The sequence below is a fragment of the Leucoraja erinacea genome, chromosome 25 (genome assembly GCF_028641065.1).
Source record: "Leucoraja erinacea ecotype New England chromosome 25, Leri_hhj_1, whole genome shotgun sequence".
NCBI lineage: Eukaryota > Metazoa > Chordata > Chondrichthyes > Rajiformes > Rajidae > Leucoraja > Leucoraja erinaceus.
The window spans coordinates 22,336,875-22,353,006 of NC_073401.1; the positions used below are offsets into that span (position 1 = coordinate 22,336,875).

The 16,132-nt window shown below is 42.9% G+C and overlaps 1 protein-coding gene across 1 annotated transcript; it reads right to left on the bottom strand.

Moving 5' to 3' along the window:
- Window positions 1-2,291: 2,291 nt before the first annotated feature.
- Window positions 2,292-5,547, bottom strand: LOC129709065 (immunoglobulin lambda-1 light chain-like). The gene is made up of 3 exons (XM_055655167.1): window positions 5,434-5,547; window positions 4,972-5,313; window positions 2,292-2,935 (listed from the first exon to the last, which is right to left on the bottom strand). Exons 1-3 carry the CDS (start codon window positions 5,480-5,482, stop codon window positions 2,613-2,615), a joined length of 714 nt encoding a protein of 237 aa, XP_055511142.1. The 5' UTR covers window positions 5,483-5,547; the 3' UTR covers window positions 2,292-2,612.
- Window positions 5,548-16,132: the final 10,585 nt, after the last annotated feature.

Sequence of the window (16,132 nt, forward strand, 5' to 3'; positions counted from 1 at the left end):
ACAATGAATGGCGGTGCTGGCTCGACGGCCGAATGGCCTCCTTCTGCACCTATTTTCTATGTTTCTATGTTTCTATGGAAATATTCCGAACAAATGAGACCCGATATCGATGACCGGGGAACGGTGAAGTTCACAATGGAGAACCAGGACACTAGGGGAACGGAAGGAAAAGGCAAGGCCGGGAAGATTCAAATGTCTGCTGTTGGACCCTTCATAAAAATTACGCCGCAGAAGAAATTGGGAAGAAATTGGGCATAATAATGGCAGCTCGACTGTAATCGGAATTGGTTCCTTTGAACAGGGAAGGTATAATGGTGATTTGAATGAGGGGCATAGTCAAGGTGTTTTAATTGACCAATTTGTTCCGAGTGAAAGAATGCTCAGTATTTACAAGTACAGATTTAGAGGAATTTCCAAAATAACTAACCATCAGGTGAACAATTGCAGATATGTGACGCTGTATTCGAATCAGAAAAAAATGCCTACAATCCGGATCATTTAGAAAAGATAACACACATAAAGCTGGAGTAACTTAGTGGGTCAGACAGCATCTCTGGAGAAAACTGTCTGAAGAAGGGTCTCGCCCCAAAGAGACCCATCTCTTCACCTATGCCTATCCTTAGCCCCACGTCCCCCTCCCTTTTCATCTGTGCATTAATTCCCTCATATTGTGTTTTGTATTGAATTCTGTCTTTACTTTGTGTACTAGTCATGTCTCTACTATTTATTTCATTCACCTTACATGTTTTTCCTCTACCTGCTATTTTTTTGTAAGGTGTCCTTGAGACTCTTGAAAGGCGCCCATAAATAAAATGTATTATTATTATTATTATTAAAACGTCACCGATTCCTTTTCTCCAGAGATGCTTTCTGACCCGCTGAGTTACTCCAGCTTTTTGTGTTTATCTTTGGTTTAAACCAGCATCTGCAGCTCCTTCCCATTCATTAATACTTAAGCCCAGGTTGCTCATGTAATGTGACAATAATTGGGAATAAAGCTTGGAATAAGTGAAAAGCGATTTGTGACAGAGGTCAGGGGTTTGTCCGTGACTTATTGTCCTCTAACTATAGCATATAGTTCCCTCATTGTTCGCTATTAACCCCGCCCCCCCGCCCTATTCTCGACCTCTCTCTCTCTCTCTCTCTCTCTCTCTCTCTCTCTCTCTCTCTCTCTCTCTCTCTCTCTTTCTCTCTCTCCTCTCGCTCTCTCTCTCTCTCTCTCTCTCTCTCTCTCCCTCTCTCTTTCTTTCTGCACGTGGTCTATATGAAGCTGCCGTGCACTCATCGCATCTTTCTGTAGATATTATCTTGCTTTATTGAGAGTGTTGTTGCCCAGTTCCAGTGTAATACCACCGTGAGACACGTGCACGCCACATACAAACTCAGTGGCAGTTCTGCTAACGCCAATAATCACCCCGTTTCTTTAAAGCTGACAATCAGAAGAAATAAAGAAGAAATAAAGTGTAATGTTTGTAAATATTTAAATACAAACCCCGTCACCGATTAGTGTGAAAGTCACGGCCTTCTGTGATGAAGGATGGAGGTGCCATGCTTAGTGCGAGGGGTGTAAAGGGGAGGTGCGAACAACCCATCAGTTTACAGAAACCTGCTGATATGTTGGGAATTAATGGCGTTTCCAAATTTCCAGATTTCCACGTATGCACACGTATTATATTTAATTATGTAACGGTACACCTTATGAACGAAGACATATTTAACAAACCATGAACGCATGAGGCTGGTAGGGACGTTTTTTTTGGGGGGGGGGGGGGTTTAAACAGCCTGAAACCGCCAATCTATTTCTCACTTCCCACATACCGCCCGACTTACTGAGTATTAACAGTATTTGCTGTTTATTTCTGTGATATTTTTGGTATTAAGACCACGTTTGCCATGCTTGGTTTACATGGTTCTTTGTCTGGTGTACCTGAACAGAAACCTCTGGAGACTTTGCGCCCCACCCAAAGTTTCTGTGCGGTTCCCGGAGGTTGCAGGTGGTTGCCGGAGGTTGCAGGTAGTGGAAGCAGGTAGGGAAACTGACAAAAACCTCCGGGAACCGCATGGAAACCATGGGTGGGGCGCAAAGTCTCCAGTTCAGGTTTCCTAAGTGGGACAGGGGCATAATGTTGCACACGGACTGACAGAGCGCTGTATAACACATGGTATAAATCGACGAGTGGCTCACTAGAGTTGTACGATTGTAATTAGTGATCGAAATAGAGAAACAAAATCAGTGTTGCTAGCTCAAATCTACGAGACAACACAACCCGTGTTAAGCCATCATGGTTCGGGTCAGAAATAAAACTGAGGGAATCAACAATGCATTTGAAATGCGTTTTATAAACTTTATTGAACGGCTACAAAGATACCATGGGTACAATAGCAACATCCATGCTGTTGGGTAACGCAATTGAATCTACTTGATGCTTCATTGAAGAACGACATTCTTTCGAAAGAACTACATTTAAAGTGAACAAGTCATAAAAATCGAAGTTTCAACTACAAATGACATTTCCGAACGAAAACATCGAAGTCCAATACATTACTAACTTTGTCACATGGACGAACCCAATGATGATAAACTAACTTAGGTCAGCCTCACGTTTCCAACATCAGATACAGCTGGATCTCTCGATATTTGTCTTAAGTGGGTTTGCCTGAGCCTGGTGTGTAACCACACAGGAGTAAAGGTCGTGTAAGTTCCAGTCTGAGGCTGTCAGAGTCAGGTAACTGCTGAGACTGAACGTGTTGTCCTTATCCTGCTGGATCGGGCTGGTCTCAACGCCGCTATTTCTTGCACTGCCGTCGACTGTCCACTCAACGGCCACCGAGCCCGGATTAAAGCCGTTCACCAAACACACCAGGGTGGCGGTGCCCTTTGAGGTAACTTCATCGGCTGAAGGCGGCAGGACCGTCACGATCGGTGCCCGAGGATCTGTTTAATAAGAAGTCACATTTAATTGGAGAATTGCTGTCGTTGAGATATCATATTTCAGAAAATGCATTCCATTAGAGCACTCATTTATTAATTTGTAGAACATCGTTTTATTCTCGACCTATTTCAAACCAATGAATGTGTGTTTTTGTTTAATTCGGATAAACAATGAATAAACAACGTGAAAGCAACTAGGATAGATGTTGTCTGTCCTATCCATAAACACCACAGAAACAACTGTGATATATCATTTCTGTACAGTTTAATAACATTGAACACATTGATATAACTTTATAAAAGTGATTTTCACTACACGTCTCCAGCTTTACTTCCATTACCGTCTATTTAAATGTAGCAGATGTCAATAAGTTACTTCGCGGAATTTACATATTAACAGATTGACACTTATTTGATTGTGTGCACCCATTGAGATAGAGGGTGACGCTATTTAAGTACCGCAGGAATATTAGGAAGAGATTCTCCGAACCGCCACGGTACAGGTTCGCAGATTTGGATTTCATTATAGTTCGAATGTTAATTTATATTTGACATGTATTGTTGCGATCACCAAAGTCTGTTACACGCATTATACAAAAGTAACCTATTTCTTGAAGGAAATGTGCGAAACGTTATATTTTCACATTTTGAGGAGAAACTATAAACCCGTTAGACATGTCCACCAGAATTTCGGCAAAGTTGAATGTCAACGTTGCTGAACCCAGTTAACCAAGCAGTTTACTTTCACATCTGCACAATTATTCTCGCGCGTTGAAGATTTCTGCAAATTATTTAACAAACCGCATTTTAGTTCGGGGGCACTTGAACTCTACGTCAATCCTTATATACATGGCTACTTCAAAATCCCGAAAAAAGTGCCAATAATTCGCATTGGGAAACACGCGATAATTATTGGGCGAGAATGAAAAATTGGAGAGTCGCCTCACATTTTCGAGAACATTAAAGTTCTTGAAGTGCTGCCTAAATAATTTGGTAAATTGTGAACTGTAAACACACATAAAGCTTGGAATCACAGGTACGCGATTTCTACTCTAATATTGAGTGTGTATTGAACGGGCAAGTCTTGCTCGGGTCCTGAATAATTTGAAATGGCTTTGAGATAGAAATATGGCTCTCATCTGCGAAAACAATGACATCAATTATTTTTGTTATTCAACTAAAATGTAAAGGGATTCAGAGTGAAACACTTGTTTAAATATCAAACAAAAACACCGTGGAACTAATTATTCCCTGGCATCCCTGCACGGTGCGGTCGGATATCAATGCGTAAAAAGGATAGAAACTAGCTACAGTCCCAAATAATTTAATTCGCCCAAAGTAGTTAAAGTCTATGAGTTCATTCGCCCGCTCAGGTTTACTGGGCGCCGAGTTGAGAAATTTATTTTTAGCTCCATTTTCCAGTTATTTCACTGAGCTATGACTAAGTGAACTCGGAGCGTGAGCGTCTGTAAAACAGGAATCAATACACTGCACCAACTACATCGACATAAACCTGTCAAAATTAAGTATAATGTGAAGATAGGCACAAAACGCTGGAGTAACTTAGCGAATCTCTGCAGAAAAGGAATAGGTTACGTTTCGGGTCGAGACCCTTCTTCAGACTGGGAGTCAGGGGAAAGGGACGCGAGATATATACACGGTGTAGAGAGATAAAGAAAAATGATAGAGAGATAAAGAAAAAGTTACGATGATAAAGGAAATAGACCATGGTTTACTGTGGGCTCGGTGAAAACGAGTATCAAAGCCCTGTCACACGGTACGAGTACATTTCAAGAGCTCTCCCGAGTTTAAAAAAAAAAATCAAACTCGTGGTAAGCACGGAGAATGAACGTAGCGAGTACGTCGGAGTTACTTGAAGTTAGAGAAATCAAGTCATGCCGCTGTATTGTAAGCTGGCCAAGTGAAATATGAGCTGCTGTTCCTCCAATTTGCGTGAATTACGACGTTAATTCAACAAACATTTCATTTACATTTACAAAATAATCCAGGGCGCCGTCCAAAGAATATATTTCACTTACCACCAATACCCAGCCTCGTTCCTTTACCGAAATGAACACCACTATCCCATTTTGCACAGTAATAGTCCGCAGCATCATCCGCTTGAACGTTAGATATTGCGAATGTCGCAGTGTTGCCTGACATTGAGACGGAGAAACGGTCTGGAATGTTCGTGCCTTTATCAATGCTGCCGGAATAATAGTAGAATAAATACTTTGGAGTTTTGCCAGGGATCTGTTGGTACCAGGAGACATAGTTACCGCCTGAACTGGAGCCCGATATGGTGCAGGTTATTTCTATGTTCTGTCCCGTAGAGGTGGACATCGAAGGCTGTTGACTTATTGTCATTGCCGCGTTTACATCTGAGAAAAGATCAAGATCAGAAAAATATAAAATCATTGAGATAGTTGAAGTGTGGGAGAAGATGCCAATGTAATGGTGCACGGAAATAAATCTATTGCCCGGGGAAGTATAATACTCACAAACTGCGCATAACAGCAGAGCGCCAACCACACTGATCCAGCAAGACATTTTAATTAAGCGACTGCACTCAGACAGGGCGTCAGTTTCCTGATTAAGTGGCGTCTAAATTTGCTCTAGGGCTCGCTTTATAAATGGAATGACGAGTTGGCACCGTGTGTTTATCTTTGCAAACCAATCAAACCAGAATGTTCGCCGAAGCCAATCAGAAATTGCCAGATCCTTCCTTCGTCGAAATATTCCGCCACTGTGAAGCATGGGGGTCTTATTTTCGTCATTTGTATTTCTAAATAGCTTGATGCGTTCTCATACATGCAGTGGAATAAAAGGGATTTGCGCACTAGCCCCTTCCCGATAATGAACAATCTATTATTTTCTGTATGATCTTTATGCAAAAATATAATGAAGAAATTATCTGAGAGTTTTCAATATTATATTTTGTAACTGTTTGGACACGTAAGCGAAACGGTCCAAATAAAACCATATCTCTGAATATAACGTGATGGCAGCCACCCTCCTCTGCCCCGTTTTTATTCAGTGTCATCTTAAATCGATATATTTTCGGAATTTTCGAAATGATAATTCCCACAGACAATCATCCTTCTTGTGTGAGAATGTTAACTAAGATTAACACTAACAAATGTTAGTGCCGTTGCAGCTTTAGGAAGCAATTCAGACTACGTGGTACGTATGTTGCTTGGAAGAGCTGCCTGTTTTCACTCCAATACTGTAATGCGCAGTGGACCCTTGCCCAAAGAAGGGCACCTGCATTTAGAAAAACAGAGGTGTTGCATCTGACTTTAATGAAGTTTGAAATTGGTGATATGTTTGACAACATGTTGATATACTACATACGTATCATTGATAAATAATTTCATCTACAGTTGATGCAGTGTTTGTATATTCCACACAGCACCAGTGGACGATGAGCATCAGCAATAAGAAGCAACGTCTGCAAGAGCAGCACGAATGGATCGTGATAGTCGTTGTGTCATCTGCGCGCCATCCCCGACATTTTGAACGACATTTTCCTTCCATTTGATTAACAACAAAAGTTCCAAACTTAACATCTAGAAATTGTTCGGGATACTTGTTTTTTCGAAATTAAACTCCAATAACCGGAGTTAGATCTTGGGTGCGCGCGCCACTATTTTTTCCATCCGGGGAGAGCAGACGAAGAACACACAGTCACACACTGCTGCCGTCACACAGGTGGCCACAGGCAAAGAAGCCGGGACAATGTTAATGGTTGTTCAGACATTAATATCAATCGAAGGCATTGATTTACACCCGACAATATCACTGTTCTGAATATCCTTTAACATCTCTGAATACTCCTTAATATAAATGACGACCTGGCAACTAACGTGAATGCATGGATCATAAATTCCCGTTAAACCAGATTAATTTAGCAGCCGTCATTATTGCTCGGCCAACCATTAACATAAACGTCCATTCTTTCCAGCACGGCTGGGACGGGAACACAATGTGTACCATCTACAGAATCAGTTGCAATAGCGCGCGTAAACCACTCTAAACGTATGCATGTCACTACGACAGGCATGTTTATCACATGTTTATTGGCAGAATCCCCTCCAAGAGTCTCTCTGGTGCACAATATCCAGGGTTGTAAATATCTCGCATTGCTCTCACCGCTGCCGTTCTTTACTATGCAACGTGCAATGCTGTATGCAAATGAACACGGCTCAAGGCTGTTCATCATAATCTTCCCAAATGCCCATCCACAGATGCTGCTTGACCCCCTCAGTTACTCCAGCAGTTTGTGCTTTACTCAAGATTCCAGTATCTGCAGTTCCTTGTGTCTCTGCGTCCCCAGTTTTGAATGAACAATGAATACTGCGTTCCCAGAGATCCACACATCCCACAAATGTTGGAGAATTAGATATGATCAAGCGAGAGCGAGCAGAGTGCATTGCTGCATGATTGTTTCATATTTCACATTCGTGGAAAGTGGACACTGTGTACCAATACAACAATGTTGACCCCACTGCACGCCCACGTGTGTACTGGGATATCTCCATTTCTTTCCTAGACACGTCTAAGACTAGCTGGGCACATGATTTAATAAATAACCCCTCACTATTTGAGTACCATGATAAACGGCTAATTCTATAACATAGTTACACTTTCTTTCTTGATCAGACTTATTCATTGAGGTCAAGGAAAGAGCGTTCACGCCGCGGCCCTGTTTCCATCAATCTTTCCACCACCACGCACAAGAAGCACAAGACGCGACAAGACAGACACCATTGTGCAGATGCAGAGAGGTGTGTTCAGCTCTGGTTGAACAACTTCTAATCTTGTGTGTGGACACTCGATAAAAAGACATTCCAGGAACGGAGATTTCTCCAGACTAGCCATGGCAAACAGGAATCTGGAAAAGCAGAAATTCATGTGACTCATTATTATTAGCAGTCAAGACTTAATGAGCAATAGGGCGTGAGATTTGATCCTTTATGAGTATTTTCTCGTATTTTGCTATGATAAAGATGGTCTTGGAAACAAAAATATCTATCTCCATTCCATCTCATTCCAGCTCCCCACTCAATACTAAATTATAATAGACAATAGACAATAGGTGCAGGAGTCATTCAATGTGATCATGACTGATCATCCCCAATCAGTACCCCGTTCCTGCCTTCTCCCCATATCCCCTTACTCCGGTATCTTTAAGAGCCCTATCTAGCTCTCTTCTGAAAGTATCCAGAGAACCGTTCCCCACCACCCTCTGAGGCAGAGAATTCCACACTCACAACTCTGTTCTAAGTGGCTTACACCTTATTCTTAAACTGTGGCCCTGGTTCTGGACTCCCCCAACATCGCGAACATGTTTCCTGCCTCTAGCGTGGCCAAACCCTTAATAATCTTATATGTTTCAATAAGATAACCTCTCATCCTAAATTCCAGAGTATACAAGCTCACCTATTCCATTCTCTCAGCATATGACAGTCCTGCAATCCTGGGAATTAACCTTATAAATCTGCGCTGCACACTCTCAATAGCAAGAATGTCCTTCCACAAATTAGGGGACCAAAACTGCACACAATACTCCAGGTGTGGTCTTACTAGGGCTCTGTACAACTGCAGAAGGGCCTCTTTTCTACTAGACGCAACTCATCTTGTTATGAAGTCTAACATGACATTGGCTTTCTTCACTGCCTGCTGTATCTGCATGCTTACTTTCATTGACTGGTGAACAAGGACCTCCAGATCCCGTTGTCCTTCCTCTTTTCCCAACTTGACACCATTTAGATAATAATCTGCCTTCCTGTTTTTACTACCAAAGTGGACAACCTCACATCTTTCCACATTAAACTGGATCTGCAATGCATCTGCCCAGTCCCCCAACCTGTCCAAGTCACTCTGCATTGTCATAGCATCCTCCTCACAGCTCACACTGCCACCCAGCTTTGTGTCACCTGAAAATTTGCTAATGTTACTTTGAATCCCTTCATCCAAATCATTGATGTATATTGTAAATAGCTGTGGTCCTAGCACCGAGCCTTGCTGTACCCCACTAGTCACTGCCTGCCATTCTGAAAGGGCTCGTTAATCCCTACTCTTTGTTTCCTGTCTGCCAACAATGTTTTACCCCAATACCATGTGCTATAATTTTGCCCACTAATCTCCATGTGGGACCTTATCAAATGCTTTCTGAAAGTCCAGGTACACTACATCCACGGGCTCTCCCTTGTCCATTTTCCTAGTTACATCCTAAAAAAATCCAGAAGATTAGTTCAACATGATATTCCCTTCGTAAATCCATGCTGACTCGGACCGATCCTGTTACTGCTATCCAAATGAGCCGCTATTTCATATTTTATGATTGACTCCAGTATCTTCCCCACCACCGATGTCAGGCTAACTGGTCTATAATTCCCTGTTTTTTCTCTCCCGCCTTTCTTAAAATGTGGAATGACATTAGCTACCCTCTCATCCACATGAACTGATCCTGAATCTATAGAACATTGGAAAATGATCACCAATGCGCCCACAGTTTCTAGAGACACTTCCTTAAGTACCGTGGGGTGCAGACCATCAGGCCCTGGAGATTTATCAGTCCCATCAGTCTACCCAACACCATTTCCTGCCTAATGTGGATTTCCTTCAGTTCCTCGGTCACCCCAGATCCTCTGGCCACTAGAACATCAGGACGATTGTTTGTGTCCTCCTTATTGAAGACAGGTCCGAAGTACCTGTTCCACTCATCTGCCATTTCCTAGTTCCCCATAATGAAATCACCCCTTTTCAGTCTTCGAGGGTCTTAACTATTTTATTCCTCTTCACATACCTAATGAAGCTTTTACTATCCTCCTTCATATTCTTGGCTAGTTTACATTCGTACCTCATCTTTTCTCCTCGTATTGCCTTTTTAGTTGTCTTCTGTTGCTCTCTAAACATTACCCAATCCTCTTGCTTACCAATCATCTTTGCTACGTTGTACTTCTCTTTTATTTTTATACTGTCCCTGGCTTCCCTTGTCAGCCCCTTACTCCCCTTGGAATCTTTCTTCCTCTTTGGAATGAACTGATCCTGCACCTTCTGTATTATTCCCAGAAATACCTGCCATTGTTGTTCCACTGTCATCCCTGCTAGGGTATCTTTCCAGCCAACTTTGGCCAGCTCCTCCCTCATGGTTCCATAGACCCATTTGTTCAACTGTAACCGATTCACCTCCGATTTTACCCTTCTCCCACTCAAATTGTAGATTAAAACTTACCATATTATGGTCACTACCTCCTAATGGCTCCTTAACCTAAATTATCAAGACTTCTCTGATATTGTTTTTAAAGAAAGAGCAATACGGCTGTGATTGAATACTCACCACATGTTTCAATGAGCCCGAATAACATTGAAAAAGTTCGACATGTTACAGGATGAAGTTTCTTATTTGAATGGTATAAACCTAAACTTTGTCTCTGTCGACCACAAGTGCAACAAGGCCGCAGTATGTGCCGTCTGGAGTCCCTTATGTATAGCCAACTGCAACATTGTCACCAAAGAATGAAGGCGTAGACTGGTTTCTAAATGCGGAGAGAATCCAGGAGTTGGGACTACTGGTATAGGATCTCCAATAAGTTGATTCGCAAGTGGATTCGGTAGTAAAGAAAGCAAACGCAATGATAACATTTATTTGGAGAGGGCTTGTATACGAAAACAGGAATGTCATGCTGAGGCTCCATAATGCGCCGGTCGGGTCGGATTTGGAATATTGTGAGCAATGCTGGGCACCGTATCTGAGGAAGTGCTGCCTCTGGAAAGGGTCCAGAGGAGGTTTACAAGAATGATCACAGGAATGAGTGTGTTAACATCTAATGAGCGTTTGACGGCACTGGGACTGTACTCGCTGGAGTTTAGAAGAATGAGATGAGACCTCATTGAAACGTACAGAATAGTGAAAGGCTTGGATGGTGTGGATGTGGAGCGGATGTGACCAGTAGTAGTGAGTCCAGGGCGAGACACAGAATTAAAGACCGTTCTTTTAGGAAGGAGATGAGGAAGAATTTATTGGTAAATCGGTGGAATTATTTGCCACAGAAGGCTGTGGAGGCCAAGGCAGTGGCTAATTTTAAGAGATAGATAAATGTATGATTAGTGCGGGTATCACAGTTTATTAGGCTGTGGGCCGGGCATCAACAATGTGTCTAGAAATCAGTTTTCGTGACCCAAGTCATCAAACTACATGAAACGTTGCACAGATTTAGATTAAATATAATTGAGAAGGAAGTCATAACTCGTCATTGCCGAAAGTTGCACATTCATTAATTAGAAAATGAGATCGGGAAAGTAAGCGCCATCTAGTGGCCAATGCCCCTATTACACGATGGGCAGCCTATTTCCGTGTTGCAGTCCATTTCAACTATATATTATTATACCTATATATATTCCAGATAGTAATATAGGTATAATAATATAATATATATGATAATATAATAATAATAATATAATAATATCATATATAGGTATAATAATATTATTATTATTATTATTATTATACCTATATATATTCCAGATAGATATATTCCTCCGTTTTCCTGGAAACGGCCGCTACGGACGGCACTAAGGACGGCACTACGGACAGACTTTAGATCTTACCTTTCAGTTTGAGTTGATTCACAAAGTTTCACAACTTTGTGTTGCAGCATCTCAGCATGGACTTTGCTTTCAAGACTTTCTTCCACTTCTATCCACTTAGCTGCACATATTTCAGACTTCTTAATGCTATTCTCACTAAATTCAATTACCCTGCTGCAAGTTTCCACGACAAAGAACCTTCATCGGAATCTCCAGTAAAAAACAGGCGTCAGTGAAACCCTCTCTGTGTGGCTAGCCTGAAACAAAGCGCGTGATTGGCCAACTGGCAGACAACTCAATGTTAAACGTGCTTTGATTAGACTACAAATTCCCGAATTATTTCCAATTTTTCCTCTAATTTAATTAAAATGTGCAAGTCTTGTTCATGACGAGTTTCAGGGGTGATTTATATATATGTTTTACACAATATGTGAAAATTTAATGTAGTTCTGTGACTTGGGTCACGAAACACTGGAATAAAGCTCCTCGGCCCACAGCATATATGGGGAGTAGACTTGATCGGTCATATGGCCTAATTCTGCACCCATCACTTATGATCTTAACACTTATGATCATATAAGGCAGACAAGACCAACAGACGCATAATAATGTATAGAATGCGCAAAACAGCTGAATTTGCTGGTTTGCATTGAACGTTTGCTGCAGGAGCTGTCATCCATCCTTTTTCGCTGAGGATGCGAAATGACTCGCGGAATGACTCCAGTATTTTGTGTCTATCTTCCGCATTATTATATAGTTGTTTGCAAGGTATCACCAGCAAATGGTGTTGGACCAGCCATACGGAAGCAATCGCCAAGGATGCACACAACACCTTTATTCCCTTAGGAGGTTTGACGTGTACCCAACATGGTTTGAGAACAGCTCCATTGAAATACGCAAGAAATTGCAGACAGTTGTGGACATAGCCCAGGCCATCACGCAAACCAATCTACCTTACTTGGACTTCACCTGTACCACGCCACCTTGCTGAGCCACCAGCATCACCTACGACAGCCTAAAGAGGAAGCCTACAGGATCGGTGATGCAGCCTCTACAGGCAGGCAACGTACAAGCTGAGAAGAGGAATCAGAGCTGCCAAGGAAAGGTACTCTGAGAAGTTGAGGAGCAAGTTCTCAGCTAGTGACTCTTCTTCAGTTTGGAAGGGCTTGCAAGAAATCACCAGCTACACGAGGAAAGCCCCCCCGCTCTTTGGACAATCGTCAGCTGACCAACGACCTGAATGAGTTATATTGCAGGTTTGACAAGCAGAAATGTAACCCTAGTACCCCCTCCACCCCAACCCCCCGGCCCCCCACCCCCAACCAACACAGACCCCAGTCTACAAAGACTGGACCCTTCTACAAGGTCTCCTCCCCATTCACCACTTCACACCTACTTAAAGAAAGACTCCAGTCTGAAAAGACTGGACCATTCCCCACCCCAACCAACACTTCACACACACCCGCAACCTGACCCCAGTCTGCAAAGACTGGACCTTTCTACACCCAATCCTCCCCAATCACCACTTCACACCAACTTAAAACAAGACTTCAGTTTGAAAAAAAATGGACTCTTTCCCACCTACCCCTCTCCCATCGCCACTTAATATCACGCCCAATTACCCATCCACTCCGTGCTGCACAACATCACTTCTTCATCATCAACAATAAAAATAGAGGATGTGGAGAGGCTGTTCAGAAGGTAGAAAAGCCAGAAATCTCCAGGACCGGGTAATGTTTCACCCTCTACTCTCAAGCTCTGTGCTGAACAACTGGCACCGGTCTACACACACATTTTTAACCAGTCCCTGCAAACATATACTGTCCCTGGCTGCTTCAAAGTCTCCACTGTTGTCCCTTTACCGAAAAAGTCAAGGATTACTGGTCTTACTGACTACAGGCTTGTCGCACTGACCTCCGTAGTCATGAAGGCCCTTGAAAGGCTTGGGTTGGACAAGCTGAAAATTATGACGAACCATAATGGACCATCTGCAGTTTTCATATTGGGCCTATAGATCTGTGGATAACGCAGTCAACCTGGGCCTGCACTTCATCCTCTAGCACCTAGACGGCCTTGGGACCTAAGCGAGGATTTTGTTTGTTGATTTTAGCTCTGCATTCAACACCATTGTGCCAGAGCTACTACACTCCAAACTTTCCGAGTTGACTGTGCCTGAACCCCTCTGTCGGTGGATCACCGGCTTCCTGACAGATAGGAAGCAGCATGTGAGGCTGGGAAAGCACATCTCGGACCCGCAAACCCTCAGCATAGGAGCACCGCAAGGCTGCGTATTCTCCCCTCTCCTCTAATCTCTCTACACCAATGACTGCACCTCCACCGACTCCTCTGTCGAGCTTCTCAAATTTGCGGATGACACAACCCTCATTGGACTAATCTAGGATGGGGAAGAATCTGCCTATAGATGCCAGCAGGAAGTGACACAGCTGGCGGCCTGGTGCCATCGCAACAACCTGGAGCTCAATGCTCTTAAGACAGTGGAATTGATAGTAGACTTTAGGAGATCTCCGCCTCCCCTCACCCCACTTATCATCAACAACACCACCGTCCCATCTGTGAAGCCTTTTAACTTCCTGGGAAGTCTTTTAGGTTCCATCGACTCCACAGTCAAAAAGGCAGAACAGAGGATGTACTTCCTGTGGCAGCTGAGGAAGCACAATTTGCCACAGGCAATGGTGGTCCAACTCGTCATGCACTGAATGGTTTATCTTGATCCAGTATCTGTACATTGTGGACGGCTTGATTGTAATCATAGAGAGTCCTTTCATTGACCGGTCAGCACACATCCAAAACCGTTTTCACTAAAGCTCAATAAATTAAACCAAGATGATGAAGAAAAAAAGATTAGTTAAAAAAAACAGTGACCAGGGGATGTAAATGTGAACGAAATAAATATGAGATTCCAGGTTGCGGTGACACGGGTGTTTCAGATTTAACATTGTCCATTAGAGCCACGGTTACATAGATGAAGAAGAAATATGAAGTATTATGGAGCAGAGCAAACTAATTCTGTTTTATGAACTTTGACGCAGAACGCCAATGTATGTGTCAGGTGTGCAGAGCGGAGAGTGAACTTGACTTAGAGGGAGTACAGAGAAGGTTCACCAGACTGATTCCTGGGATGTCAGGAATTTCATATGAAGAAAGACTGGATAGACTCGGCTTGTGCTCGCTAGAATTTAGAAGATTGAGGGGGGATCTTATAGAAACGTACAAAATTCTTAGGGGGTTGGACAGGCTAGATGCAGGAAGATTGCTCCCGATGTTGGGGAAGTCCAGGACAAGGGGTCACAGGTTAAGGATAAAGGGGAAATCCTTTAGGACCGAGATGAGAAAAACATTTTTCACACAGTGAGTGGTGAGTCTCTGGAACTCTCTGCCACAGAAGGTAGTTGAGGCCAGTTCATTGGCTATATTTAAGAGGGAGTTAGATGTGGCCCTTGTGGCGAAAGGGATCAGGGGGTATGGAGACAGGATACTGAGTTGGATGATCAGCCATGATCATATTGAATGGCGGTGCAGGCTCGAAGGGCCGAATGGCCTACTCCTGCACCTATTTTCTATGTTTCTATGTAACGCATCTTCGTGTCTCTGGAGAAATATTGTTGCGGAATTGACATGACACACACATTTAAGTCGGCCTAAGAACTGGCAAGGTTCAAAGCGCCAAATGTGGACTTGTTCTACGAGAAGTTTGGGAGCGCGGTTTGAAATTAAGATGTTCAGTGTTAATAATCCCAGTGTTCACAGTGCTCTGGGACAGAATCTTATAAGGCAGTTCAACGCCTGGCGTAGACGGTTTACGTTTTGCAATAGAATAAACGTTTCAATATTTCAATGAGTCCATGGCCATGAGAATCATGCTGGAACCACTTTCTTACTAATCGGGTAAAAATGGGGTAGATGAAACTTAAACAAATAGAGGTGTTGTAAGTAAGGAGAACATTGCGTTTTTTTACATCGGAAGATCAAGCCCATGGGGCAAAATGGTGACAAGTGACAGGAATATCGGGAATATAAAGGTGATATTGCACCTGTTGTTAAAATAGACGGTGTACGGACGCCAATTGAGACAGGTTGATTGATTTATTAATAAGTGCAGTAGTGTGGTTAACACAAATACATTTTGGATAAACCAAAAAAGTGCAAGAGGAGTTCTCAGAGTCGATCTCGCGCCGAGGGGAGGAAGGGCCGTTAAGCAGACTGACTGCGGGAGGGAGTGCACTACCCTGACGGTGAAGAGGGCCGATGAAGTACCTGCAACGCTCCCAGGGCAGCGAACCTTCATGGTCAGGTCAAGAACCCTGCATTAACAACAACTGGGATATGAAAATGGCGCCAAATCTGGCGACTCTATATACTGTCTCAGTGTAACACCACGATACACTTTTACTGTATTTGAGATGTTTATCTAAGATGTATTTAAGTGCTTATGTATCGTGATACTTGTACTGAACTGTAAACACAAATGAATTACTCTATACCATGGTAGATGTGAGAATAACGCACCATTGAACCATTCATAAAAACTCTACGTATTTCTTTGAAGATGGACGTAAAAAGCTGATCAGGCAGCATCTCTGGAGA

Bases quoted from the DNA above. Each gene is read 5' to 3' on its own strand.
- LOC129709065 (XM_055655167.1), bottom strand. From the start codon at position 5,482: ATGTCTTGCTGGATCAGTGTGGTTGGCGCTCTGCTGTTATGCGCAGTT. The intron at 5,314-5,433 runs GTGAGTATTATA...ATCTTTTCTCAG, and splicing joins TCTGCTGTTATGCGCAGTTT to ATGTAAACGCGGCAATGACA. The intron at 2,936-4,971 runs GTAAGTGAAATA...CTTATTAAACAG, and splicing joins AACGAGGCTGGGTATTGGTG to ATCCTCGGGCACCGATCGTG.